General features: G+C 40.7%; 4 protein-coding genes across 4 annotated transcripts in view; all 4 read left to right on the top strand.

Annotated features, from left to right (window-relative positions):
- The first annotated feature begins 3223 nt into the window (after positions 1-3223).
- LOC115922833 (caldesmon-like) lies at positions 3224-3830 on the top strand. The gene is made up of 2 exons (XM_030982549.1): positions 3224-3355; positions 3444-3830. Exons 1-2 carry the CDS (start codon positions 3224-3226, stop codon positions 3828-3830), a joined length of 519 nt encoding a protein of 172 aa, XP_030838409.1.
- Positions 3831-3902: 72 nt separating this feature from the next.
- On the top strand, positions 3903-4997 carry LOC115922834 (golgin subfamily A member 6-like protein 7; the record flags this gene model as incomplete). The annotated part of the gene is given in 4 exon segments (XM_030982550.1): positions 3903-3998; positions 4197-4460; positions 4512-4712; positions 4749-4997. Coding segments are annotated over 4 exon segments (810 nt in total), but the record flags the coding sequence as incomplete, so codon positions are not given.
- A 1480-nt stretch (positions 4998-6477) lies between these two features.
- Positions 6478-7154, top strand: LOC115922835 (ribosomal biogenesis protein LAS1L-like). Its single transcript, XM_030982551.1, has 2 exons — positions 6478-6567; positions 6709-7154. Exons 1-2 carry the CDS (start codon positions 6478-6480, stop codon positions 7003-7005), a joined length of 387 nt encoding a protein of 128 aa, XP_030838411.1. The 3' UTR covers positions 7006-7154.
- A 1356-nt stretch (positions 7155-8510) lies between these two features.
- The window catches only part of LOC576173 (fragile X mental retardation syndrome-related protein 1), a 34369-nt gene continuing 16135 nt past the window's right edge, over positions 8511-26744 (top strand). Inside the window, exons 1-2 of the mRNA XM_030981672.1 lie at positions 8511-8652; positions 26074-26126. Coding sequence (XP_030837532.1) covers positions 8581-8652; positions 26074-26126 — 125 coding nt within the window. The 5' untranslated portion in view covers positions 8511-8580. The remainder of the gene's footprint in view (positions 8653-26073; positions 26127-26744) is intronic.

Consider the following 26744-nt stretch of genomic DNA (forward strand, 5'->3'; position numbering starts at 1 on the left):
TGAGCATGAACGCAAGCGTGTTTTAAACTAAACGCGTAACAGATGCCTGATTCTGGCCGTCAAAATCAAGCATGAACGCGCCCTAACACTTTTCTCCAGTATTAAAGTAAAAAACACAAATAATCTTAACAAAAACTAAAGAAAACTGACCAAAAATCAAAACGAAACTAAACCAAAAAAAACAAAAAAAAAACAAAAACGAGACAAACAATTGCTTACACTTTTTTCAAGTGAGCAAAAACCATAGGCCTAAGCAAATGAAGTCTAAACGAAAACGAAACAAAAGTGACCTAAAAGAAAAGAAATTAAAAAAAAAAAAAAAAAAAAAACAGCAAGAGGAATATGTTGTTAGGGCCATTTTTCTTCGACAGTATAGAATTTGCTTTAGAGGCTTTATAATTAAAACTTATTGTACATGTATTTTCCATAAAGAGTAATGTTCGTATGTTCAAATTAGATTTTGCAGTGTTGCAATACGTAAGGGTGGTGACGCAGTGGCATATCCAGACCTTCGCTAAAGCAGGGGGCACACCATCTTAGCTTATTGAAATCCATAGAGTCATAAGGAAGTCTTTTAGGGCCCTGGTTTTCGTAAACTATGATGGGGGACGGTCTTATTGCTCTCCTTGACCCTCCTTCGAAAATATGCTAATGGGGGCTAGTCAAAGTAGGTGGACCGTACGTGCCTCCAGCTTATCATCCCTACCCCTCCCCTTTTGTTTTTGAATTGCCACATGAACCATTATAACACAACACCACAGAGCTGCAATATAATTCCCAACATATAAAATTGAAGGAGATGATTTTCATTGACAGAAAGTTCAGTCGGTTTGAAGCTTCTGTGCGTAGAGGGCGCAAGAGTAATTTTTTTTTTTAAAAAGAGAGATTTGATCAAGATTTGATTAGGTGTTGGGGACAACTTAGTGTAACTGTAAAACACGAGTAGTCTTGAAAATATCACACATGTTTTGATTCTAACGGTTATTTGCAGAATATTTGATGCTAAATGGCATCAAGTTTTACTGAATGACGAAAAGTCGAAAGAACATTAGGCTTAGCCCCCCCCCCCCCCCCCCCGATACACACATAACAATAAAAGATCTGGGAACCAATTTCTTTCTCCCTCATTCTTCTCTTCATTTTATATTGCCTTTATTAGCAGCAATAAACAAAAGGAAATTTGTTACCATGCATGGATGAAAGAGAAAGTAATTAAGTTGTATAAGAGAGAGGGAGAGACAGAGAGAGAGAGAGACAGAGACAGAGACAGAGACAGAGACAGAGAGAGAGAAAGTGATAGGAGGTAAGTAACGTAAGAAGTTCCCTTCGGTATCATCCTAACATTTCGTAAAACTTGTATGAGTTTTAAATGTAAAACGTGATTTCCAGATCATCCAGACCAATTATGCAACATTCCCATTAACGGCAAAATTATAACTTTGAAATCAATACATTATTGTGAACCCCTGACATAGTTACAACTGTCTTGAATAAAATCGCGCAATGTTGTCCTGCGCTCAATTGTGACGTAATGGATGCGGTGACGCGCATGCGTCATGATCTGCATAGTTACGAAGTTATCTTTTCATCATTATTGCTGTAAGCGCTCATAGCTATTACATCGATTTAGTAGCATTTCTTCTGAATATATCAGAATATTTGTCTTTGATTTGAATCTTTCATCATGAGTGACAAACGTATATAAGTCATATCTAGATCTAGAAAACACGTCGATATCAATCATACAACTAGAATAATTTATAGCGATATGTTTTCTTTTCATGATTTAGGTTAAAAATCAATATCATATGCAACGTCCAAATAATCTTGCGTTTTTTTTTTTTTTTTTTTTTTTTTTTTTACAGACAGGGGGTCTTTAAAAGACAAGCATTAGTTTTTGATAGACTCCTCCTCCTGTACGTTTCATATATTTAGTCTAGATCATTTAAATTGCTTCGATATTATAACACCATGATTGTACAGTGTATACAAGTACGTTTCGGTGTGTATCATGACTTCTCATAGTGATTGTATGTATAGATTGTTACATTCTCATTAATCCTGTTGTCATGTATTTAGAAAAAATATACAAAAACATATTTAGGAATTAAATAAGCTTTGATAAAGAAACACATTTCTCATTATTTTATCCAAAATGTTGAAATTTCCAATAAAGCGGATGTAGAAAATAGTTTGCATAATAATAAAAGTCGTATTGAAATCCTTGAAACTTAAATAGTTGATGTTTGCTGTTAATTTTTGATACAAAATGATCAACATAATGATGTATATCATATACAGTGTCATTATATAAGTCGTCTTCTCCGATTCTGTTTTTCATTATTCAGCAAATCGAGTAGTTCCTAGATTTCAGCACGAGTTGGCAGATGCTCTTGCCTTCAGTGAGTATGTCTATCTGAATGACATTCAGACATCCAAATTGACGAGTTTGTCCAGAGGAGGAGGCGCTGAAGGCAGAGGACGAGGAGATGAAGACAGAGGAGAAGGAGCTGGAGACAGAGGAGGAGGAGCTGAAGGCAGAGGAGGAGGAGATGAAGACAGAGGAGAAGGAGCTGGAGACAGAGGAGGAGGCGCTGAAGGCAGAGGACGAGGAGATGAAGACAGGAGAAGGAGCTGGAGACAGAGGAGGAGGTGCTGAAGGCAGAGGAGGAGGAGTTGAAGGCAGAGGAGGAGGCGCTGAAGGCAGAGGAGGAGGAGTTGAAGGCAGAGGAGGAGGAGATGAAGACAGAGGAGGAGGAGTTGAAGGCAGAGGATGAGGAGATGAAGACAGAGGAGGAGGAGTTGAAGGCAGAGGAGGAGGAGATGAAGACGTGGACGAGGAGTTGAAGGCAGAGGATGAGGCGCTGAAGGCAGAGGAGGAGGAGTTGAAGGCAGAGGAGGAGGAGTTGAAGGCAGAGGAGGAGGAGATGAAGACGAGGACGAGGAGTTGAAGGCAGAGGATGAGGCGCTGAAGGCAGAGGAGGAGGAGATGAAGACATCGGAGGAGGAGATGAAGACAGAGGAGGAGGAGTTGAAGGCAGAGGAGGAGGAGATGAAGACGAGGACGAGGAGTTGAAGGCAGAGGAGGAGGAGCTGAAGGCAGAGGAGGAGGAGTTGAAGGCAGAGGAGGAGGAGATGAAGACGAGGACGAGGAGTACTGTTGAAGGCAGAGGATGAGGCGCTGAAGGCAGAGGAGGAGTAGCTGGAGGCAGAGGAGGAGGAGATGAAGTCAGAGGAGGAGGCGCTGAAGGCAGAGGACGAGGAGTTGAAGGCAGAGGACGAGGCGCTGAAGGCAGAGGACGAGGAGCTGAAGGCAGAGGAGGAGGAGATGAAGGCAGAGGACGAGGAGCTGGAGGCAGAGGAGGAGGAGATGAAGACAGAGGAGGAGGAGTTGAAGGCAGAGGAGGAGGAGATGAAGACGAGGACGAGGAGTCCTGTTGAAGGCAGAGGATGAGGCGCTGAAGGCAGAGGAGGAGGCGCTGAAGGCAGAGGACGAGGAGTTGAAGGCAGAGGAGGAGGGGCTGAAGGCAGAGGACGAGGAGCTGAAGGCAGAGGAGGAGGAGCTGAAGGCAGAGGACGAGGAGATGAAGGCAGAGGACGAGGAGCTGGAGGCAGAGGAGGAGGAGATGAAGGCAGAGGACGAGGAGCTGAAGGCAGAGGACGAGGAGCTGGAGGCAGAGGAGAAGATGAAGGCAGAGGAGGAGGAGCTGAAGGCAGAGGACGAGGAGGAGTTGAAGGCAGAGGAGGAGGAGGAGTTGAAGGCAGAGGAGGAGGAGTTGAAGGCAGAGGACGAGGAGCTGGAGGGAGAGGAAGTGGAGATAACGGCATAGGAGGAGGAGGTGAAGACAGAGAAGGAGGCGCTGAAGGCAGAGGACGAGGAGCTGGAGGCAGAGGAGGAGGAGATGAAGGCAGAGGAGGAGGCGCTGAAGGCAGAGGAGGAGGAGTTGAAGACAGAGGGGGAGGAGATGAAGACATCGGAGGAGGAGATGAAGAAGACAGAGGAGGAGGAGTTGAAGGCAGAGGAGGAGGAGATGAAAACGAGGACGAGGAGTTGAAGGCAGAGGAGGAGGAGCTGAAGGCAGAGGAGGAGGAGTTGAAGGCAGAGGAGGAGGAGATGAAGACGAGGACGAGGAGTACTGTTGAAGGCAGAGGATGAGGCGCTGAAGGCAGAGGAGGAGTAGCTGGAGGCAGAGGAGGAGGAGATGAAGTCAGAGGAGGAGGAGATGAAGGCAGAGGAGGAGGAGATGAAGGCTAAGGAGGAGGCGCTGAAGGCAGAGGACGAGGAGTTGAAGACAGAGGAGGAGGCGCTGAAGGTAGAGGACGAGGAGCTGAAGGCAGAGGAGGAGGAGCTGAAGGCAGAGGAGGAGGAGATGAAGGCAGAGGACGAGGAGCTGGAGGCAGAGGAGGAGGAGATGAAGACAGAGGAGGAGGAGATGAAGGCAGAGGACGAGGAGCTGGAGGCAGAGGAGGAGGAGATGAAGTCAGAGGAGGAGGAGATGACGGCAGAGGAGGAGGAGATGAAGGCTGAGGAGGAGGCGCTGAAGGCAGAGGACGAGGAGTTGAAGGCAGAGGACGAGGCGCTGAAGGCAGAGGACGAGGAGCTGAAGGCAGAGGAGGAGGAGATGAAGGCAGAGGACGAGGAGCTGGAGGCAGAGGAGAAGATGAAGGCAGAGGAGGAGGAGCTGAAGGCAGAGGACGAGGAGGAGTTGAAGGCAGAGGAGGAGGAGTTGAAGGCAGAGGAGGAGGAGGAGGAGTTGAAGGCAGAGGAGGAGTTGAAGGCAGAGGACGAGGAGCTGGAGGCAGAGGAAGTGGAGATAACGGCATAGGAGGAGGAGGTGAAGACAGAGGAGGAGGCGCTGAAGGCAGAGGACGAGGAGCTGGAGGCAGAGGAGGAGGAGATGAAGGCAGAGGAGGAGGAGATGAAGGCTGAGGAGGAGGAGCTGAAAGCAGAGGAGGAGGAGGAGCCGAAGACAGAGGAGGAGGAGATGAAGACAGAGGAGGAGGAGATGAAGACAGAGGAGGAGGAGATGAAGGTAGAGGAGGAGGAGATGAAGGTTGAGGAGGAGGCGCTGAAGGCAGAGGAGGAGGAGTTGAAAACAGAGGGGGAGGAGATGAGGACATCGGAGGAGGAGATGAAGACAGAGGAGGAGGAGTTGAAGGCAGAGGAGGAGGAGATGAAGACGAGGACGAGGAATTGAAGGCAGAGGAGGAGGAGCTGAAGGCAGAGGAGGAGGAGTTGAAGGCAGAGGAGGAGGAGATGAAGACGAGGACGAGGAGTACTGTTGAAGGCAGAGGATGAGGCGCTGAAGGCAGAGGAGGAGTAGCTGGAGGCAGAGGAGGAGGAGATGAAGTCAGAGGAGGAGGAGATGAAGGCAGAGGAGGAGGAGATGAAGGCTAAGGAGGAGGCGCTGAAGGCAGAGGACGAGGAGTTGAAGACAGAGGAGGAGGCGCTGAAGGCAGAGGACGAGGAGCTGAAGGCAGAGGAGGAGGAGCTGAAGGCAGAGGAGGAGGAGATGAAGGCAGAGGACGAGGAGCTGGAGGCAGAGGAGGAGGAGATGAAGACAGAGGAGGAGGAGTTGAAGGCAGAGGAGGAGGAGATGAAGACGAGGACGAGGAGTCCTGTTGAAGGCAGAGGATGAGGCGCTGAAGGCAGAGGAGGAGTAGCTGGAGGCAGAGGAGGAGGATATGAAGTCAGAAGAGGAGGAGATGATGGCAGAGGAGAAGGAGAAGAAGGCTGAGGAGGAGGCGCTGAAGGCAGAGGACGAGGAGTTGAAGGCAGAGGAGGAGGCGCTGAAGGCAGAGTAGGAGGAGCTGAAGGCAGAGGAGGAGGAGCTGAAGGCAGAGGAGGAGGAGATGAAGGCAGAGGACGAGGAGCTGGAGGCAGAGGAGGAGGAGATGAAGGCAGAGGAGGAGGAGCTGGAGGCAGAGGACGAGGAGATGAAGGCAGAGGACGAGGAGCTGGAGGCAGAGGAGGAGGAGATGAAGGCAGAGGATGAGGCGCTGAAGGCAGAGGAGGAGGAGATGAAGTCAGAGGAGGAGGAGATGAAGGCAGAGGAGGAGGAGCTGGAGGCAGAGGAGGAGGAGATGAAGACAGAGGAGGAGGAGATGAAGTCATAGGAGGAGGAGGAGATGAATGCAGAGGACGAGGAGCTGGAGGCAGAGGAGGAGGAGATGAAGACAGAGGAGGAGGAGATGAAGTCATAGGAGGAGTAGGAGATGAATGCAGAGGACGAGGAGCTGGAGGCAGAGGAGGAGGAGATGAAGACAGAGGAGGAGGAGATGAAGTCATAGGAGGAGGAGGAGATGAATGCAGAGGACGAGGAGCTGGAGGCAGAGGAGGAGGAGATGAAGACAGAGGAGGAGGAGATGAAGTCATAGGAGGAGGAGGAGATGAATGCAGAGGACGAGGCGCTGGAGGCAGAGGAGGAGGAGATGAAGACAGAGGAGGAGGAGATGAAGTCATAGGAGGAGGAGGAGATGAATGCAGAGGACGAGGAGCTGGAGGCAGAGGAGGAGGAGATGAAGACAGAGGAGGAGGAGATGAAGGCAGAGGACGAGGAGCTGGAGGCAGAGGAGGAGGAGATGAAGACAGAGGAGGAGGAGATGAAGTCATAGGAGGAGGAGGAGATGAATGCAGAGGAGGAGGAGAAAAAGGTTGAGGAGGAGGAGGTGGAGGAGGAGATGAAGGCTGACTAGGAGGGGCTGAAGGCTGAGGAGAAGGAGATAACGGCAGAGGAGGAAGAGGAGGAGGTGAAGGCAGGGGAAGAGGAGATGAAGGCTGAGGAAGAGCAGGTGATGAAGACAGAAGAGGAAGAGATACAGGCTGAAGAGGAGGAGATGAAGGCGGTGGAGGAGCTGGCGATCACTTTGGTTGCGGAGGCAAAGAACATTAACGAATTGAAAGAGGTGTTGGCGGTGATACAAGAGGCCGCAGACTTCAAAGAGGAAAGAATGAAGATAGGAAGAAGGAGAGTGATCAAGATAACAAAGATCAGGCTGTTGTAACTGGAAGGAGACGGAAGTGGGGGAAACTGTTTTGCTGTTTTGGTTGGAGGAGGGACAGCAGGCGTTTTCAGACTTGAATGGAGGCTTATTATGTCATGATCGTTGAAATTGTATATGAAATTGTAAATAAAATTGTAAATACAAATTAACTTGAGGTCTGTTTGAAATAATTCGACCCACTTTTGAAAGAAGGGGAGGGGAGAGACATAGAGGGAGAGAGGGGAGGGAGAGAGAGAGAGAGAGAGAGAGAGAGGGGGGGGGGGGGGAGTGGGGTAGGGACTGAGACAGGCGCGGATCCAGGATTTCTTAGGGGAGGGGGCCCAACTTTTTTTTTTGCTCCCGAAAATTTGTTAAATCGCACCGGCCGAAAAGTCGTGGGGGGGGGGGGGGGGGGGTAGTGAGCACATTTTTTTTTGGCCCTCGGAAATTAAAAAATTTGCACCCACCCACCTTGGGCGCCAGGGGGGGGGGGCATCCCCCCAAAAGGTAAAAAATCACGTGTTTTACACATTTTTTTCCCAGGGGGGGGGGGGGGGCGGATCCGCCACTGGACTCAGAACAGGCTTGGACACTTTGTAATTAATGTGCCAGTACGAGCAAAATAATTTGTCTCTCTTTTATAACATCAAAACATGCACCCCCCTCTGTCGGTGAGTAGTCAAATTATGTAGGGTGGAGGAGATAGAGGAGGAACAGAAGAGAAGACCAAAAAGAACAATAATAGAGAGAAGAAGAAGAAGGGAAAATAATAAAAAGGAGAGGTTAGAGAAGACGGAAGAGGTTAAAGAAGAGGAATTAAAAGAATTGCCCCGAAAACTTCAGAGTTTCTAAAAAAAAAAAAAGGTTATTCAGATTGAGGGATGAATGTATATATTTTTTTCTTTTAATTTGTTTGTCTCGAAAAAAAAATTGTGGGTGATTGACGTTCTTTTTACAGAATGAAAGCTTAATCCTTAACAAAACAAACAAATAAACAAACAAACTATACAGCTAATAAAACAGTGGCAATTTGCTCTTGCACTCTAATAGAAAACTCTCTTATTTTCTTAAATCAGCTTATGGTAAAAAAAAAAAAAAAACATTACCTTTCATGAAAATAGTCACTTTCATTTTTCACTAAAAAATCAAATGGAAAAAAGAAATTAAGAGATGCCTTCTCTATGAAGTCAATACATCAAAATAAAAGGTTGGATGCTTGTGAATGGTATGCCAACGATGTTGCTCCGAGACAGTACCATTATTTAAAAGAGGGGAGTAAGAGGCTAACTCATTGACAAAATTATAACAACTGCATAACTTCAATCAATATTGTCCCCTTCTAACATGCAAGAGAAATAAAATAAAACACTTGTTTAAAATAAATAACATTACATTTGCTATAATCCAGAAATATCTAAACAATTAAAAAAAAATGTCTCGACATAAATCGTGTCATCTCAATTACACAACCTCTATTCATAACCATGCATCGCCATTCTGCAATATTTTTCACACACACCATAGCTGAATGAAATTAGCGACAGGTAAAGTTCGCTGTTTGACCTCTCTACACAATTTCATGCATATGATATCGTTATGGATTTTGAGACAATCATGGAGGATTTTGTTGGTGTAGAAGTTCGAGATGCGAATGGAGCTTTTTACAAGGTGATTATATTTTTCCCGACAGCGTATGATTCATGGATTTTCCTTTCTGTAATGTCAAAATGTATCTATTTGCAATAAACTTCACGATTTTGTTAAGTGATTATTGTGTGGATGAGTGTCGAGTCGGGAGCGAACACTCAACAATGTCTCTCCGCTCCGATTGTGTCTGTGAGCTGTGGCATGCAATCCACACATTTCAATACCAGTGCAGTGCTGCATCATTGCAATGTATTGCCAATGCAAGGGGCTGTGTGCTAGTGCATAGTGCAAGCCAAGAGTGAGTTTTGTGCTGAATGCAATTGCAAGCATCTCTCCATGGTCCCGTTACATGAAATCTTGATGATATTGATGATAATGCTTTAGTGATTTTGAGACGACAAGAGATGTGGGCATTACACTGCAGTAAATGTCTAAAACATGTTTGGGTCTGAACGATTTTTCAATTTTCCCTTTTGACATTTTGGATTGTTTTTCACCAAATATGATTGGATAGTTGAAAAAAATCAACTAGTCTAGACCCCTCTACTCAGAAGAACACATTTCAAATTTCAAGACTCGCTGATGTTTCTATCAAAAGATATGGACCCCCCCCCCCCCCCCACAAATCTAGGGAATATTCATTCAATTTTTGTCCAGAACGGACGAAAAAGAGGTACACGCCAAGTTATAAATTGTGCTCAACAGATGCATCACGCGACAGGCAAAGCGTAGGCGGGTTGCTTAGCTGCAGCTCTACTTGAGAAGGATCTGGAAACTCCACCTCCGTTGTCTTCATTGTGCAACCACATGCCAATTGAATACACAAACACACACGCGCAATCCGAATACATACACACACGCTTTCCGAACTCACTGCGCACACGCAGTATATAGCGTGTAAAAAGGACTTGCAACACAGGTAGCACGCACAAAGTTTGTTTCGCGCCGCTGAACGTTATGTGAGCTACCGAGCGTGAAATATATATGCATGTGCAGATTCTACGCGCTGTCACCAAACTCACTATGTATGGATTTGGGCTGAGAAGAGTCACGCTTCCCTACTTAGCTGATTCAAGAAGCAGGGGAAGGGTATTTTCAAACTGTAATCGCATCTGATCCCTCAGGACTAGCAACAAAATAAGCATATACATGTAGGTGGTAGATATATTCCTTACGTTTGAACTACTTATCCCTCGGGTCAGTTCACAAAAGTGGGAAATCTCGGAGCTACGATGGAAACAATGTTTAACGTCGATCTGGCGCTGCTCAGTGGCTGCCGGGCTCACGATTGGGCTCACAATTGGGCAAAAAGAATTTCCGTTTCGGTTCAATAAAATTTGGAGTGGACTAAAAGATTATTATTATTATTATTATTATTATTATTATTATTATTATTATTATTATTATTATTATCATTATTAAATCGCTGTTTTGATCAAGATATTTTTAGAGTTCGGAGTCGACCCTTTTGGAGCATATGGTGAAGAACCTACTCTTTCATATGACACCTCATTTGTTGTGCATCGCCTTCAGGATCACAAGCGATAAAGGTGTGAATCACAATTTGGTAATAAAAACATTGACCAATTTTGCATGAGCGCTCAATGCAGGTAGACTGCATAGGGATGCATGCAATTGTTATGGGTAGGCGTTTAGCACACAAAACAGAGTGCATGCCATGATCAGACACCCTAATAAAACTATGCTGTCTATGAATGATATCACACGTTAATAAAGGGCAAATCAACCTTCAGCTTTGACCTTTGTGATACATTCATTTGTATACTAATAATTGTATGATAGCAGAACATTAAGAGAAACAGAACTGCGAAATAGATCTTAAAAAGTTCGAAATAAATCATACCAACAAGAGAGTTATGAATGTTTGAAACATGAGTTCAATAAATCTACATAGAGACTTAGAAAGTAGAATGCCAATCTCATTTTGGCAATTTAGTCAGTGGATTGTGACGCAGACACGGATAACTCTTCCATCTACCGTCTACAAAAATATGATTAATTTCTGGGCTAAACTTTAAAATACCCCAACAACATGAACATCCATCATCTAGGGTAAGGGTTACTAGCATCAGGGCATATTTAGAATAGGCCACTCAAATCTCCTTCGCTGATAATAGCGATTGGAGAAAAAAAACCTAACGAAAAGTGACCACAACCGCCAGTTTGGGCAAAAAAGTGGCCAAAATGATGTCGTGAGTAATTTTGGCCAAAAGGTGGCCAAAAGGTGGCCAAAATGATGTTGTGAGTAGGGTCAGTAAGAGTGATAGTTAAAGGAACTTGGTAACATTGTTCAGATGAGAGAAAATTGTGCTAAGGTAGTGACTCCAATGCTAGACGTACAATATAATCTGGAAGTTTGAGTGAAAACAAACTATTATTAATGATGAAAACTGAGAAAAACAGATCTAATCGATTCCTTAATTCTCCCAACCATATTATTACAATTTAATTACATTTTAGGCGAATTTAAATCGTCACAAAGCAATGAATTGGCTCTACATTATATACCATTCCAGACATTTAAGTGTTGACAGATTTTTAAAAGTCTGTCTTATGCTTTATTTTCATGGAAAAAAGGTTGGGAAAATCAAAAATGGTTGGGAGAATTCACTGTTGGAGGGTGTCGCACAGTGACGCCTTCAAAGAAAACCATAAATATCTTTGTATTTTGATAGTTTTTCATGATTTGTTGCATGTTAGAGAGTTAGTGCAGTAGAAGGAATATAACAAGTAACATTTTATACACAAATTACAGTTTTTTCATGAACTTTCAATAATGTTACCAAGTCACTCAAAAGGATCAGCTCAAAATTTTACCCCAGACGATATTCAAAACTTCCCCACCCAATATTCTAGTTAAATCCCCTTATCTCATAGGGTATAACAATTCCACAGCTGATATTTTTGTTGACTTTTTCCCATAATGCATCACATGAAATCTTCCTGCTGCCCACCCCCCCCCCCTCCACTTGCAGAGAACGTGTACATGTATATGCAGTTTACAGCATTAAGAAAAGCTTTTGATGGATCTACAGTAACTTCAGTTCCCAATCCAAGGCAAATTGGCAAGTCTGATTTAAAATTAAATGCATGTACTTCAATCAAATAAACGCCAACCTTTTCCAAAGATGCCTCATATTTCTATAGATTCACAATCGACCCTTTAGTCCCACAATAAGGCCTTAGGTGTGGGATGATAGTTTCACACCTTGTTATTGTTATCAATGGTCAACGATGACTTGTTATACAGCCAATGGAGGCATGAGGACCCAGTTGTAAAGCAGTGGTCTCGTAACTGGAGGTCCCGGGTTCAAAACCAAGCCGATGTGGTAGTGCCCTTTGGTAAGACTTTAATCCTTATTACCAAGTCCCACGGAGAAGACTTGAAGCCATCAATCCCTTAGTTGCTTGCTTACAAGCTCATGCTTTCTTCTCTATCAGGTAAAACAAACAAACCAACCGACCAATCAACCAATGAATTTATACTTGGCCGCGAAGTTTTTATGAAGGTATCCGATTCTAAATTACTTCCTTTGATTAAAAACTCCTTTACAGATCAAATAATAAAAATGTGTTAATGTCAACTTGTCAAGTGATATTTGTACAGATATTGTAAAGAAGCTTAACCAGCCACAATTTCTATTTCGCTTCTTCAAATATTGGGTGTTTCCCCGGCGTCATAACCCAACATACTTTCCTATGTAAATGTTGGCCTATGCCTACATGTTTGATTGGGGGGTTGGGTGTCCGGACACTTAACAAACTTACAGACCTTCTCTTTTGCCCTCATATTTAATTTAAGTATCCATCAGATAGCACAATCATCATTTGTTCTTTATAGAATTGTCCAACAATTTTTAAAGAAAAGTTATAAAATACTGGATGTAAACTTCTTCAAATAGCTGTTTGAAGATTGTTTGCCGGATACACAACCCGTTTGGACACACAACGTTTGGGCACACATGTATGTGTAGATGCATACAATACAATAGACTGTACAGTACATTCAATTCATTTTTCATACTGTTTGTGACTTGTACCTGAAATTGCCAGAGTCGAAAGTGATAGCCCAAGATCAAAAAGTTTGACTGTAGTCACCACAAGAACACTGCATGGATTCATTGATTGTGGATTGACCATAGGTAGTGATAATATGAAGGTGTGAAACCATTACCCCACGTCCAAGGTCAAGGTGTGGGAACACAGTTTGGAGTGTGAATAGAAATATGATGTGTCATTGAAATGGTGTTCAGTTTAATATACATGCATGCATTGTGATGCACATGTATGCAACTATGCATTTAAATAGATGGTTGGATTATATGGCATTTGCATGATGCTCCTGTAGTACCAGCCTGGAGCTAGAGAAATATACTCAAAGACAAGATTCTGACTATTTTCACTTAGACTATTTTTGTTAGTCTTTGCATGTGTGCTGACACTACTAATTCACAAGATTCCCCACACATTCAGTTTCCCTCATAAGTATTTTGGCACAAATAGTGTATCCAGTTTGTAAGCTGGCGGATGTTATGATAACTCCTGAACAGTCTAGGCAATGGACTTCAAGAAAGATGATGTGAGATGTAGTCCTTAAAATACAAACATCTTAGTCTACATGTATGTACACGTAGAAACATGTGCAGCGTTTTTACGAAACCATTAAGTACAAGTTTACCAACATCTCCTTTTAATACATGTTTCAATGGGTTGTTGGCGATCTTGTGCTTATGATGGTTTTGTGAAACAATACCCTGGAGATGGGATAACCAAGTAGTAGAGCAGTGTCCTCGTAACTAGGAGGTCCCGAGTTACAGACCAAGTCGGATGCACTTGTGCCCTTAGGTAAGGCCATCGGTTCCCTAGTTGATTATTTATGTGTAAATGTAAAAAGCATTTAAAAATGCTGTCTTATGCTACGGTCACAAAGGTTCGTACGAACGATAATTTCGTACGAATCTCCCTGTTTTTCCATTGTCTTCCCGAATTTCCATTGTCTGAAAATCATTCGTACATGTACGGCGTTCGTGGCAGTTCATAATGGCATTTGTAACCGAGGCTTTAACAGTCGCATAAAAACAAACCATTATCATCACCTACAGTATACACTGACCAGGGCTAGTACTACCGTATGTATCATCTTGCTTTAGAACATGTACGTTGTATTGTATGTTCATTGACAAATGCACTACATGCATACATGTATACACATTGTACAGCTCTACATCGTCCATGCATACATGTCAAGATATGACAGGATTAAATGAAGATCTCATCCGCTTGGAGCCAGAAGGGCATTCACTCATGTACTTCAACACAGCGTTAACGGCCTTCTGGCTCTGAACCAACTATCTATAGGTTAACACGTCCAAACACTGTAAGTCAATCACACGATGATGAACTTCAAACTATGTTGCCGTCAATTTACATCTTCAGTACATCCGAGGGAAACAAATTGGCCAAGATTGTCTCCTGCTAGCGTGTGTTTGTTGTTGTAAGATGACACGGATGCACCCCCAGTCCCTATTGACATGATTCATTAAAGTTCAACAGGCTCCCCTGGAAACTGTGCAAAGTACATGTATGTAATGGACAAGCAAAGACATATGGAGTGAGTAGAGATAATGTAGGAAATGTAGAATGTAGAATATTCCACTGTTCCTACATTCAAATACATTTTTTGATGTGGTTTTTAATATTTATAAGTTCATATGGTCTCCAGTTAACGCTCTGACCAAGGTACAGAGTGTTTCTTCCTGAACCTGAGCCTGCACCAAGAACAGGACACACTTAAACACAACAACGCGACCTTCATTTTTGCATTTTTGTCTGCTCCGCGCGGAACTTGAAACAACGCGCATGCATAACGAAAGCTACATGCTCATACTGTGCATGTACTGTAATAATTATAATAATACAATATTTATAAAGCGTATAATAAACAAAAGTTTCTCTATGTGCTGTACGAGCATGAATTACGAGAAATATAATCATGCAAAAGGAATAAACAGAGAAATATACAAATCTTATAACTACTAAAATTACTAACTTAACATAGTAATTAACATAATAGAAATATAGTTAACATGGACAAAACAATAATGTACATGTACACTATAAGTAAGGATTAAATACAGTTTAAGCTAATTAATTAAGGCCAAAGAGGTGCGTTTTTGGTACAGGTTTGAACGTTGCAGAAGTGGGTGCCTGTGGTATGAATTTGAGAAGATTGTTACAGAGGTTTGGTCCAGCATCTGCAAAAGATCTGCCCCTAAAGAATAATTGATTGGTTTTTGGTACACAAGCTAATGCTGACCTCATGTACCTTCATTTTGTAGTGCTTTTAAAACAATTGTTTCCTATTGAAATGACCTCAAGACAAGTCACTTCAACTTTGGTCATAACTAGTCATAACCAGTATGAAAGAGGTTTAGAACCAAATGTATTTGATATGCTTCCCTTTAAATAGGTATGTTACTGTATCGTTTGCACACATGTGCATGTTGTAAGATGCTGAATTTAGCAGATGATGTACTGTACATGTATGTCATGATGTAAAGCCCCCAAGCTTAGAGCATCAGATGTATGGATAAATTTATTCACTTACATGTGTAGAGTTAATTAGGGTTGCAATAACATTGGATGTTACTAACATAGGATGTTTCTTTCCTGGGGACCTAGTGACAAGTTATTCCATTGACATGTTATTTTCGTTCATTCATTTTTTCATTCATTTCGATTTATTGTTTCAAAATTCCATGTTCAAAAAGTCGGGAGACTGATACAAACAAAGATTACAAAGTTCAAAGAAATAAACAGAAATTAAAAATACATGTACATGTACATCAATATGGAAACAATCACAAATTAGTTCAAGGAATAAATTAACAATAACAATAATGGAAACTTCAATATATTGCACATCATACATTAAAATAAATTGAACTTACATACATGGACGAGTGGGGGAAAAGGAAGATAAAAAAGAGAAAATGGACAAAGCATTTCATTTCCTTTTCTCATAACATGTAGATTTGACATTTACATTTTAAACTCAATTAACATATATTGATAGATAAAACGTGATGGTGATAATTTCGGATTTACATGTTTTTAAAAATAAACAACTCTACTACATGTAGCAAATATGAAGAAAGTTGGAAATTGAGAAATGAAATGGGCACCTGCAGAAGATCTAAAGAAACAAGCGTATGTACATGTAAGTAATGTGTAAAAAAGAGTTTAAAAAGAACTACAATACTTGGAATCCAGTCTGCTTACATAACTTGTTGCTACATGTATGTAAGGCAAGCATTGGACAAGCTTTCAGGTTGTCATGAACATCCTTTGTTTAAAAGTATACATACAATTGGGACGTACATGTAGTTAGTGAACCAATCTATTGGGTTTTTATCTTAGGTGTAGGGTTGGTGTTTGGCTGGGCCTAACACTAACAGGCGCTGGTTACAATGTATACACATACATTGTAGGTACATTCAGGCTCTAGGTAAACATACATGTAATGTACATCTAAAGTTCTGCATTATACATGTACATGTAATTTCTATGCACATGATATATGATGACATCACACTGGGGAAGGCCATGGTCACATACATGTATGAAGGATGTCTATGAGTGGAATGAACATCTGTGTGATAGTGACCTCACCATGAACCTGGTCAGTGACCCACTAGGCCGACTAGGGGTTGTAATTTCAATAGGCCTCACTGTACACATGCTTACACTTGTATAAATTACATGTTTGTATTGTGTACCTCCAGTTTATTCAAGTTCATTCTTTATTCGATCTTCAGTTAAACACAATATGCAAAACATTTAAATATATACAAAGCATTTCTAGGTAAAATACAACGGACATCAAAGGAATTCATATCAAATATGAAGAATAAAAGGGGCCACCATTAAAAGCCTATCGAGGCTTGACAGGTTAATGGTCCCAAGAATTATCAAGTTATAAGATTAATATTTTGGCGATGATGGGATTGCAGTGACATATTCAAACCCTTTGCTCTGGCATATCAGTAGTATTGTGCTAGTCATCCTCATGTATATAAACTCTTTAAAGATTTTATTGTGTTTAAATCTGCAGTAGATGTAAAGTTAGTGATTTTCTGTTTACATGTACATGTCTTCTGTTATGTTTTGTCTCGGAGATTTAAACAAAAAACAAACAGAGGCCCAACACACCATTTAGTGGAATGTACATGTATTATACCCTTGAACTAGCTAGTTCACCTGTTATACTTTTTTTAAATAGAAAGAAAGAGAAGTTCACGTTAAACATTCAAATCTGTGGTAGATATGAAAGTTACTAAAGTTAGGGATACATGTATTCTGATCTGTGTATATATCCTTTAATGCCTTTGTGTTTTTCTATCATCATGGTGAAAAACAAAGGAAAACAAAACAAAAAACAGAGACCTAGTATATCATAAAGTATAACATATCCCTTTAACAGAGTGTAGTCCTATACTGGTGTATGAAGAGCCAGGTGACTTGGTATTAGACTGCTTGGAGTGAGTGGTGGATACTTGACATAGCAATGGTCTTACTCTCATCACCATACATCATCTCAATATAGAAACTAACCTCTCCCTCTCCTACTCCTACTCTCTTTCTCTTTCTCTATCCCTCTCCCTCTCTTTGTCTATCCCTCTCCCACTCTTTCTCTCTAACTCTCCCACTCTTTCTCTCTAACTCTCCCACTCTTTCTCTCTAACTCTCCCACTCTTTCTCTCTAACTCTCCCACTCTTTCTCTCTATTTATCTTTCTCTCTCTCTCTCTCTCCCTCTCCCTCTCTCACACACACAATCTATCTTACTCTCCATCACCCTCCTTCAGTCTCTCTCTCTCTCTTTCTCTCTCTCACTCCCCCTCTCTCTCTCTCTCTCTCTCTCTCTCGTCATCCTTACATCTGTTTCTCTTGAACTCCTCCATTCTTCTCCTCTCTCCCTTGCTGTCTTGAAATTTTCTTTCCTCCTCTCATCTACTTGTAATAGCATCTTCTTCTTTCTACAAGGAGGTATCTCATGTTTGTCTGTTCCTTTTTATGGTTCGGTCTCTCTAGCTTTCTTTAATCTTTCCCTCACATCATTTCTTTATTTCTTGCTACTCATCAACTTCTAATCTCACCCTTCTCTCACTCTTATCTTTTATCCTCTTTCCTCTCTTCAGTATAGTATCCCTACATGTTTCTTTTTGTGTAATTTCTTGTCTCTTGCTTTGTCTCTTTGTTTCACTATTTTTCTTTTACACACACTCTCTCTCTCTCTTTCACTCTCTCTCTCCCTCCTCCCTCTCTCACACACACTCTCCCTCTCTTTCTTTCTCTCTCTCTCTTTCTCTCTCTCTCCCTCCCCCCTTCTCTCTCTCTCCCTCCCCCTCTCTCTCTCTCTCTCCCTCTCTGCATGTACATGTATCTCTTTCACTGCTCTCTATACCATCATCAAATGAAGATTGATCAACCTCCCATCTCGGGCTGTACACTACAGTATATTAGCACGCAGTCACACTGCATGCGTGGTGCACTACACATGCTCATGTTTATCAACAAGCAGGCTTCGCAATGAATGCAAGCTGGAGAGATGACTGTGCCATGCAATACAACATGTGCTCTATTTAGATGCAGATGTCATATCTATACAGATATACATAGCTCATATGCATTTGCGGTACACATCAACCCACTCTCCACGTATTTACATGTATATGAACATGAACATGTTTTACATGAAGAATATTTGAAATATTACGACTACGGCCTACACTTTATACATACATTGTACTTTACATGTATGTATTGTTCGAAATGTGGATGTATATTACTAAACACATTCCTGCATGTTGTACATGTACATGTACATGTACATGTTTTATATCAACCATCATTTATTTTTCAAGAAGTTCTTTTGATACTTGCATTTAGAAATTGTACCAAAGAAGAAAAATACAGAGGTTCCTTGTGTTTTGCTGGTACATTGTGTCTCTCATTCCATTGTCAAGTGCCCTCCTACCCCCTCCCCCCCAAAAAAAAAAGTAATAGAATACACAAATAAGCAAAAAATGTGTCAAGATTGCAACTAACATACATATCGAGAGCCAGGAAAGCATCAAGTTTGTTTGAAATGATGACAGCAAATGCCCTGTAGCTCTATGCGAATGACAGATGACATACATGTACATGTAGTGCTGGAGGCCTATACTGCAGTACAGTTAGACATGTGCACCATATTAAAGAATGAAGAAAAAGAATGATTTTCTCCTTTTGTGGGGGAGGGGGGGGGGGGTGGTATAATCTACATTTGTTAGAAGCAGACATGTTTGTGCTTCATACACTGTGTATCAGTATTAAGAATGTAGAGAGAGGCTAATAGCATGTACAGCCTGAGGCACGATCATGCTGCATATTTATCAAGTAAGTTATGCTTCTTAAAATAATTTCCCAGCCTTCTTAAAGCAGATAAACCTCTGATAAGAGCAGAGGACATGACACTTCATCAGGGTAGCCGGTACACAAATGATGATACCTTTTCACATGTGAAAAAGTACATGCAATGCGCTTGCAGTGCTTAATGGAAAATCATATCCTATTTTTGTATGTATTAAAATATTTATTTTAGGGTCCAAATAATGGATAATTATTGATAATTTTTTTCTCCAGATTATTGTATGTTAATGTTTGGACCAGATATCATACATCAAACTGCATTTGAGTTCCTTGGAGAAATCTTAAGCATGTTGAAAGATGATAAAATGATGGCTTTCTACCTTGTAGACTTTTAGGCATAACATCTGGTATGTCTTCATCAGCTCGAGATTGCCAAATAGCCCGCTATTTCTGATTTGGGAAATAAGCCTGAAGTTACAAATCGCATCTTCATCAGCTCGAGACTCGACCTCGAAACTGGAACTCGAAACTACATGAATAGCTCGAGATATTGTGCTCAGCGTTTGCGCATAGTGTATGTCTTCGGGCTGGTGATGACCTGCGGACATATAGGGGATATTTTGAAAACTGGCCCAAGATATCTTGGGATGATTATCTTGACCAAATATCCTGCTAATTGCAACTGTGGACTGACGAAGAGACAAATTAGCTGACTAATTTGCGACCGGGATAATTAAAAAAAGCAGGTTATTTGGCAATCTCAAGCTGATAAAGACAGGCCTAGAGAGACAAGAATGTGTAACCGCCTACTACATGTAATTGATATATTTGGTAAATTAGTTTATCTATTGGGATGTGAGTGATAAACGCATGTGTCGCGCACGTGTGCGTAGTCCCATATACATCGTTCTGTGTACAGTGCTTGTAACTTTACGAAGACTGGGCCAAATTTCTTAATATCATTTTGATGATTCCGGAACCTTGCAGTACACACCAATACTTATATGCTAGATGATCAACCTTTTCTGATCGATTCCGCAACTTTTCTTTCACGATGCAATCGCATTAACATAACTGGTCTTTATCTTTAAAGCGCAATCCAACCCTTGCAACAAGTTATTTTGTAAGAAAGTAGAAAATAAGAGAAACAGAATAGCGAAAGTTTGAAATATATCAGGCCAATAATTAGAAAGTTATGAATGTTTGAAATATGAGATTGATCACTAAGTCTGCGAACCTCAAATTGGCAGTTTGGTCATTGGAATGTGATGTATAACTCCCGGTTGTCATGTGCAAAAATGTAATAAATTTATGTTTTTTCCCTAAGTGCCTTCTCTCTTTGTGCTCCAAATATACTATGGATAGCATATTATTATAGGTCCTCTAATGAGAAAAAACTCTTGAGTCATCCTTTTTTTTTTAGTTGAAATTTTAGATGGTGTGTAGGCACAAATGGGAAAATGAGCCCGTGCCTATTCTGATAACAACTTTTAAAAATTCATAACTTTATCATTTTTTTGTCATTTCAATTCCAATTCTCACCAATCTACTTCTCTGATTTTCTGCTTTTCTTGAGAGTAGTTAAGAAGCATGTGACTAAAAACTAGTATCTCAACAAAATTTGCTTTTACACCACAAAAAATAGGTGAAATTTCGGCGGGCGTTTATTAAACAAAACCACACTCCAAAGATGGGTTTTTCTATTTCAATTTTTTGGTCACGTTTGCTGGTAGTTGCTATGCTATGCATCTACCATGAAACTTTTGAATGTGAGAAAAAATTGATGATTTTTGGTTGCAGTGTACAAGTGTAGGAAAGTAGAAGACAAAGGGCCAAGTTTACCTAATAGATTGACCCTCCACATGAACTGTCTATCAATAGTACTTGACTCTCAAGGAAAGAATTTCATTCCTCCAGCATTCCTAAACTTCTCCACTTGGGAATACAGCTTTGAGAGAGATGGAGAGAGAAAGAGAGAGAGAGAGAGAGGGAGAGAGGGGGAGAAAGAGAGATGGAGAAAGGAAGAGTGAGAGAGAGAGAGAGAGGGAGAGAGAGAGAGAGAGAGAAAAAGAGAGGGAGAGAGAGAGGGAGAGAGAGAGAGAGGGAGGGGGCAGATACAGGAGAGAGATACAGGAGAGAGAGTTCCATGGAGAAAGAAAGAAAGAGAGAGAGAGAGAGAGAGAGAGAGAGAGAGATGGAAGTAGAGAAAATACTTCAGGCCTTTGTTCAGTATGTTACTATAAGGGAATGTACATAACAGTTGCAGACCATATCAGGTCGTGGGCAGAAATCACTTATAGAATATGTTTGTGTTGGGGGGAAGGGGGGGAATACATTTGATTTTTCTTGATAGGAAAGCCTGGAAAGGGTCATTAGATTTTGGAGTACCCTTGTACTTAGAAATTCTCTGAATTTTAAGCAATAAATTAATGGGAATGAAGGATGAATGAATGAATGATTACTGTATATGAATGAATGACTAATGACAAAGAAAAGAAACAAATTTATCACTTTTCAAGGACAACCAACAAACATCCCGAGAATCATTATGTCTCCTCTTTCCAAATCATGGAGGGACACAGGATTTCTACATGCACATTATGACTTGATTACTTGCAGAATTTTCAACGACAATGAATATAAAATTACATTGCATGCACATGTCTCTTGTAAATCCAGTTTTGTATCATTCCTGTTTGACGAATATCTTACGAGACACAATTGATCGCAGTGGGCAGGGAAACCTAAATTGCATTAAATGTTTGACAATCTGGTTAAAATTGCCAAGTGAAGGAAAGATTCTTTTAGAGTTATTCACCGGAAAAGCAATAATTTGATTTAAAAGGTACATCCATTGCCTTGTTGAAAATCTGTCTGTGGGGAGAAGGGGGGGGGGGGGGGGGGTGTAAAAATGGTGTGACTTTAGAAATAGGATTGTGCAAAATGTGTGTACATGTACATGGTATTGTACATGTACATGTACTTATGGAAGTTCCTGTTATCACTTCACATAATTTTCTATGTCATTACAAAATTTCTTCCCTCTACAAAGTTTTACTTGTATTAAACTTGAGAGGTGACCAAGAATTGTCAAACTACTTCAAGAGTGCTACAAAGGTGGTACATGTACATGACTATTCTCATTTCAAGACATACATGTATGTATAGCATGATATATACATTAGATGGTCTATGACATAAGACAGAAGGGCATTATTAAATTTTGTATACCGTATTTTCCGGCGTAAAGGCCGCACCGCCGTATAGGCCGCACCCCCAACTTTGACATTTCGTAGAGGAAAAAAAAAAAAAAAGAGAGAGAAAAAAAAAAAAAAAAAAAAAAAAAGAGAGAAAAAAAAAAACGGACCAAACAAAATGATCGTAATTTTCTTGTAGAACACTCTTTTTTTTTACAAACTATACCAAATTCATCAATATTCTTATAAATCAACAAGAAGTTAACCTAAAAAATGATCATAATTTAGCAGATCTTCATCGACTTTTAAGCTAGTTACTGTATTGTACGCAGATTTGGTATCCTACAATACCCCTTCCTCGATGTGCGGTGTAATCCGAAAGAGCATTTTTCGACCTGCGCAGTTGCGTTGCGCGGCAGCTAGCTCCGTAAGACGGCCTGTCCCTTTGTTTACTTTTTGGCGATGCAATGGTACGGACTTAGATCTAGATCTATCGGCAGATTTTATTAGAAAAATAAGTTTTTTCGTCTTCATGTCAACTATGCAACATAAAATTGGGGGTAAGTTGTGTGGAGTTATTCTAGAATTGTCCTGTACCGTTGTCTAGTCATGCTACCGTTCCTATAGTCCCATACGTGCAAATGGACGTGATGTTTTGACCGCTGAATTTTGTTGTTGTTGCGTATACGCCGCACCCCGACTTTTTGATTTTTTCTCACCCAAAAATACTGCGGCCTTTACGCCGGAAAATACGGTACTTCAAACCAGATTCAAGGCCCTTCTATTCCAACTCTGCACATGTAGTGTGTGCGCTAGTGTTGTGCCAACGTCACCTCGTGTGGTGGAACTCCCAAGTGAGAGCTGCCCCCAAAGTCCACCTTTTTAAAATGGCATGCCCCCCCCCCTCTCCCCCATTTGGCTGGATCAAAGTGACATTGAACCATCCTCAAAGCAGGTACAGGTTGTATGGCTCGATCCAATGCGGCTTGATTGTGGGCAAGATTCTACTATCCCTTGCATTGCAATGAGAGCAAGGCCAAAACAAATTCAGATATGAAATTTCCTCTGATGAGGTCACTCCATACTTCATTGTTGATTTCATTCCGCAATTCCCATCGAAAGATGATGGACGATCAGGAAGAATTCCCCCCTCATTCGTCTCTGTCACACTGGATTGGGAAAGTTGCCTCAGGATACATGTGTACATCCAGGAATAGGAACGGACAGACAGCATTGGAATGTCCGTTGTTGAGGGATGAAGATGGAATTATGTCTTTGTCTCTGTAATGCATGTCTATACAGTTCTTCTCCATGTGTACAATCAGTCCTCAAGTACTTGCATGCATTCATAGCAAGTGCAATTTGATATTTTTCCCTTTAAAATACTTGGGTTGTTTTGTTGGGCTGTATTGACACAAGGAAAGAGGGCACGTCTTTCTTTAGAATTGTCAATTCTACACAATGTATGTCCATAGGTGCCATTGTTCTCTGGCAAATTATGCTACATATACTTGAGGTAGTAGACACATTGTATGTATATCAAAGACTTTCTCTGCTACATGTATTTTCATAGTGTTCCAATGTAGACCTTTTTCTCTTGTTTGTTACACTGCTACATGTATAGAAAAAAGTGGATAGAGCTGTTTACATGTACATGTATTTTATAGTCTTGTTTGATCTGTCTCTGTCATATCGGATTGGAAAAGAAGCTTCAAGATCCATGTGTACATTCAGAAATAGAAATAGACAGACAGCTTTGGAATGTCAGTTATTTTGAGATGAAAGTACATGTATGTCTTGTCTTTGTCTTTATGTTCTGCTTACAAGTATGTACAATAATGCACCAAATGCAGCTGGACAGTATTGTAACCTCACCAAAGAGAGCAACAGTGTACCTGTAACTACCAAGGCATATTTATGTGAAATAAAGAGGGACAATTATACAGAATCAATCATGTATTCATCCCTGATAAGTATTAGATTTGATAGAAGATGTACAACAAACAATTACTTCTTTGGATTTATTTAATTTTAGAAAAAAAGATAATTTTTTGTAATGAAAAAAAAATACACACAAATTATGCACACTACAAAACTGGAAGGGATACATGTAGATTTAAAACGCATGTACATGCATTATGAAATTAATGTATATCTTGGACTTTGCAATTCCTTGAACATGTGTAGTGGTAAATGAATTTATTATATAAAATGGTGAGTTTATGTGATTGCTGTTGTTTGGTCAGAGAGGGTCAAAAGGAAATTACCTGGTTATCCTTGTTACAGTATATATCAGGGCTCAAAACAAAATTACAAAGAAGTGGGACCATCAAAATTAATTTGTTGTCATCAAAGTTATCCATTATTCTCCGAAATAAAATTGCCTTGTTACAGTATATTCATCTGTGTATGTAAAGTACATGTTCATGGACACATGTAAATTGAACATCTTCTGTTATCCATGTTTCCACAATGAATACATCTATTTTTTAGTGCTACAGAGACCAAAAAGTTGTATAGGCCTAATGTACATAAAATGTATATTCAACAAAATAGAATTCCATTTATCTGGGTATGTACATATTCATGGACACATGTGCACTGTACATCTTATGTTTTTGTAATGTTTTAATGACAATGTTCACTACCGGTACTACATGTAAGTACTATTTCGTACTGCTACAGAAAGAACAAAAAGAAGTCGCTGTGGAGGCCTAATACACATATTTAAGTACACTATACATGTAGAGCAGTTCAGTTGCAAATACATTTACGTATTTATGAATACATGCACCTAGACAATGTTATGCAGGGCATGTTGCAACTCAAAGTCATCCAGCTAGTTTCCTGAGTCAATATTTCGCAAGACAAGCGTGTGCACGCCCCACCTCAGTACATCACTTTGCAATGTACAGAGTCCAATGGTGGGGATTCCCCCAGCTTGGAATTCCCACATTGTGCAGTGTACATAAACGGGTGTGAACTTTGAACAATACTATACAGTGTGGGTTTCTCTTTATTGGTTTTTCTACATGTTCCATTGAACTCGGCCAGACAGGTGTAATGTACATTGTTTATTCACATAATGGCATGTAAAAGCTTGATTTTGAAGCCAGTACTGAGGCCGGCACATTATTTCAATGTGATCGTTAATGGAACCAACAGTACCAACTACATTTGTAATATTTTCAAACGGCTAGGAGCAATGTCTTTTTAAACCCAGAGTCTGTTCTTTTCTGTTATGGCAAACCAAATAAGTATTTCAGCTTTCCCAATTTAATTTTTTGTTAGTCATTTTGAAAGGACTGGTATTTAATTGTATAAGCTAGTCAAATATCTACTTTTGTGTGTGTGTGCTTATATCGTGGTGTCTACAAACATAAAAACAATAAAAAATAATCCATAATATGATATGTTCATGTTTGTATTTAAACTTTGTTCAATTTCCTCTGTATTTGTAACCTTTGATTTGTACAGGTCCCCCCAAGAAAACAGTTTTTAATACTGAAAGAGTTACCGTTTCCATAAAATAAATTAATTTTAAACAATTTAGAAAACAACAATTACAGTATTTTTTTATTTTTGGAAACACTAGTGCTTTGATTTCAGGGCTCCACACACATTTTTCTTTCCACTGAGGATTTGTGTACATGGGGTCCCATTCTAAATTCCATACTTCTGTGTCGGGAGGGGGGAGGGGGGCTGAAGTCTAAATTTGGGGTCCTTTTACTCTGTGTTTCTATTTGTGTCTCAAGCCCTGCCTGATTTTATAAAATAGTTCTTTACAAACATTCTTCTCTCTTGTTCCACAGGCTGTACTTAAGAACATCCTTGATGATGAGGCAAGCATAGCATTTGAAAACAAGTAAGTTCAGTTTTATTTGTATTCATTTTTATATTTGTATCTGTGGCATTCTCAAGACAGGGTCCATGTTGGATAGAAATATACTATTCAGTTTTGTCTGTTACTCTCATTCTGATGTGGATGTGTTGGATACAATGATACATGCTCCACTGCATGAGAAAGGTTTCATAATAAATATCTTACCCGAGTGAAATTGCTAACCTTGGCTGCATTCCCTAAACACACTTTGGCTGCTTTTTGTGCCTCTCTGCACGGTCGTCGTTTTCCACACATGCAATTTTGCACAAAACAATAGGCACCAATTGACGGAAGGATTGCTTTGTACAACAAAATGGCTTTGCAAAATTACCCATTTCTGACCTTGATTAGCTCAATGACAACCCTTTTATTAAACAATGGTGTTGATCAATCTCTTTAACACTGGTGTTGATCAATCTCTTTAACACTGGTGTTGATCAATCTCTTTAACACTGGTGTCGATCAATCTCTTTAACACTGGTGTCGATCAATCTCTTTAACACTGGTGTAGATCAATCTCTTTAACACTGGTGTAGATCAATCTCTTTAACACTGGTGTAGATCAATCTCTTTAACACTGGTGTAGATCAATCTCTATAA

This window comes from Strongylocentrotus purpuratus, unplaced genomic scaffold (genome assembly GCF_000002235.5).
Source record: "Strongylocentrotus purpuratus isolate Spur 01 unplaced genomic scaffold, Spur_5.0 spur5_scaffold_12, whole genome shotgun sequence".
Taxonomy (NCBI): Eukaryota; Metazoa; Echinodermata; class Echinoidea; order Camarodonta; family Strongylocentrotidae; genus Strongylocentrotus; species Strongylocentrotus purpuratus.

What these genes read in the sequence shown, in the direction of transcription:
- LOC115922833 (XM_030982549.1), top strand. Translation starts at nt 3,224, where the DNA reads ATGAAGTCAGAGGAGGAGGCGCTGAAGGCAGAGGACGAGGAGTTGAAG. An exon ending in CAGAGGACGAGGAGCTGGAG is followed by an intron (nt 3,356 to 3,443) that starts GCAGAGGAGGAG and finishes GTCCTGTTGAAG; the next exon opens with GCAGAGGATGAGGCGCTGAA.
- LOC115922835 (XM_030982551.1), top strand. Translation starts at nt 6,478, where the DNA reads ATGAATGCAGAGGACGAGGAGCTGGAGGCAGAGGAGGAGGAGATGAAG. An exon ending in CAGAGGACGAGGAGCTGGAG is followed by an intron (nt 6,568 to 6,708) that starts GCAGAGGAGGAG and finishes GAGGGGCTGAAG; the next exon opens with GCTGAGGAGAAGGAGATAAC.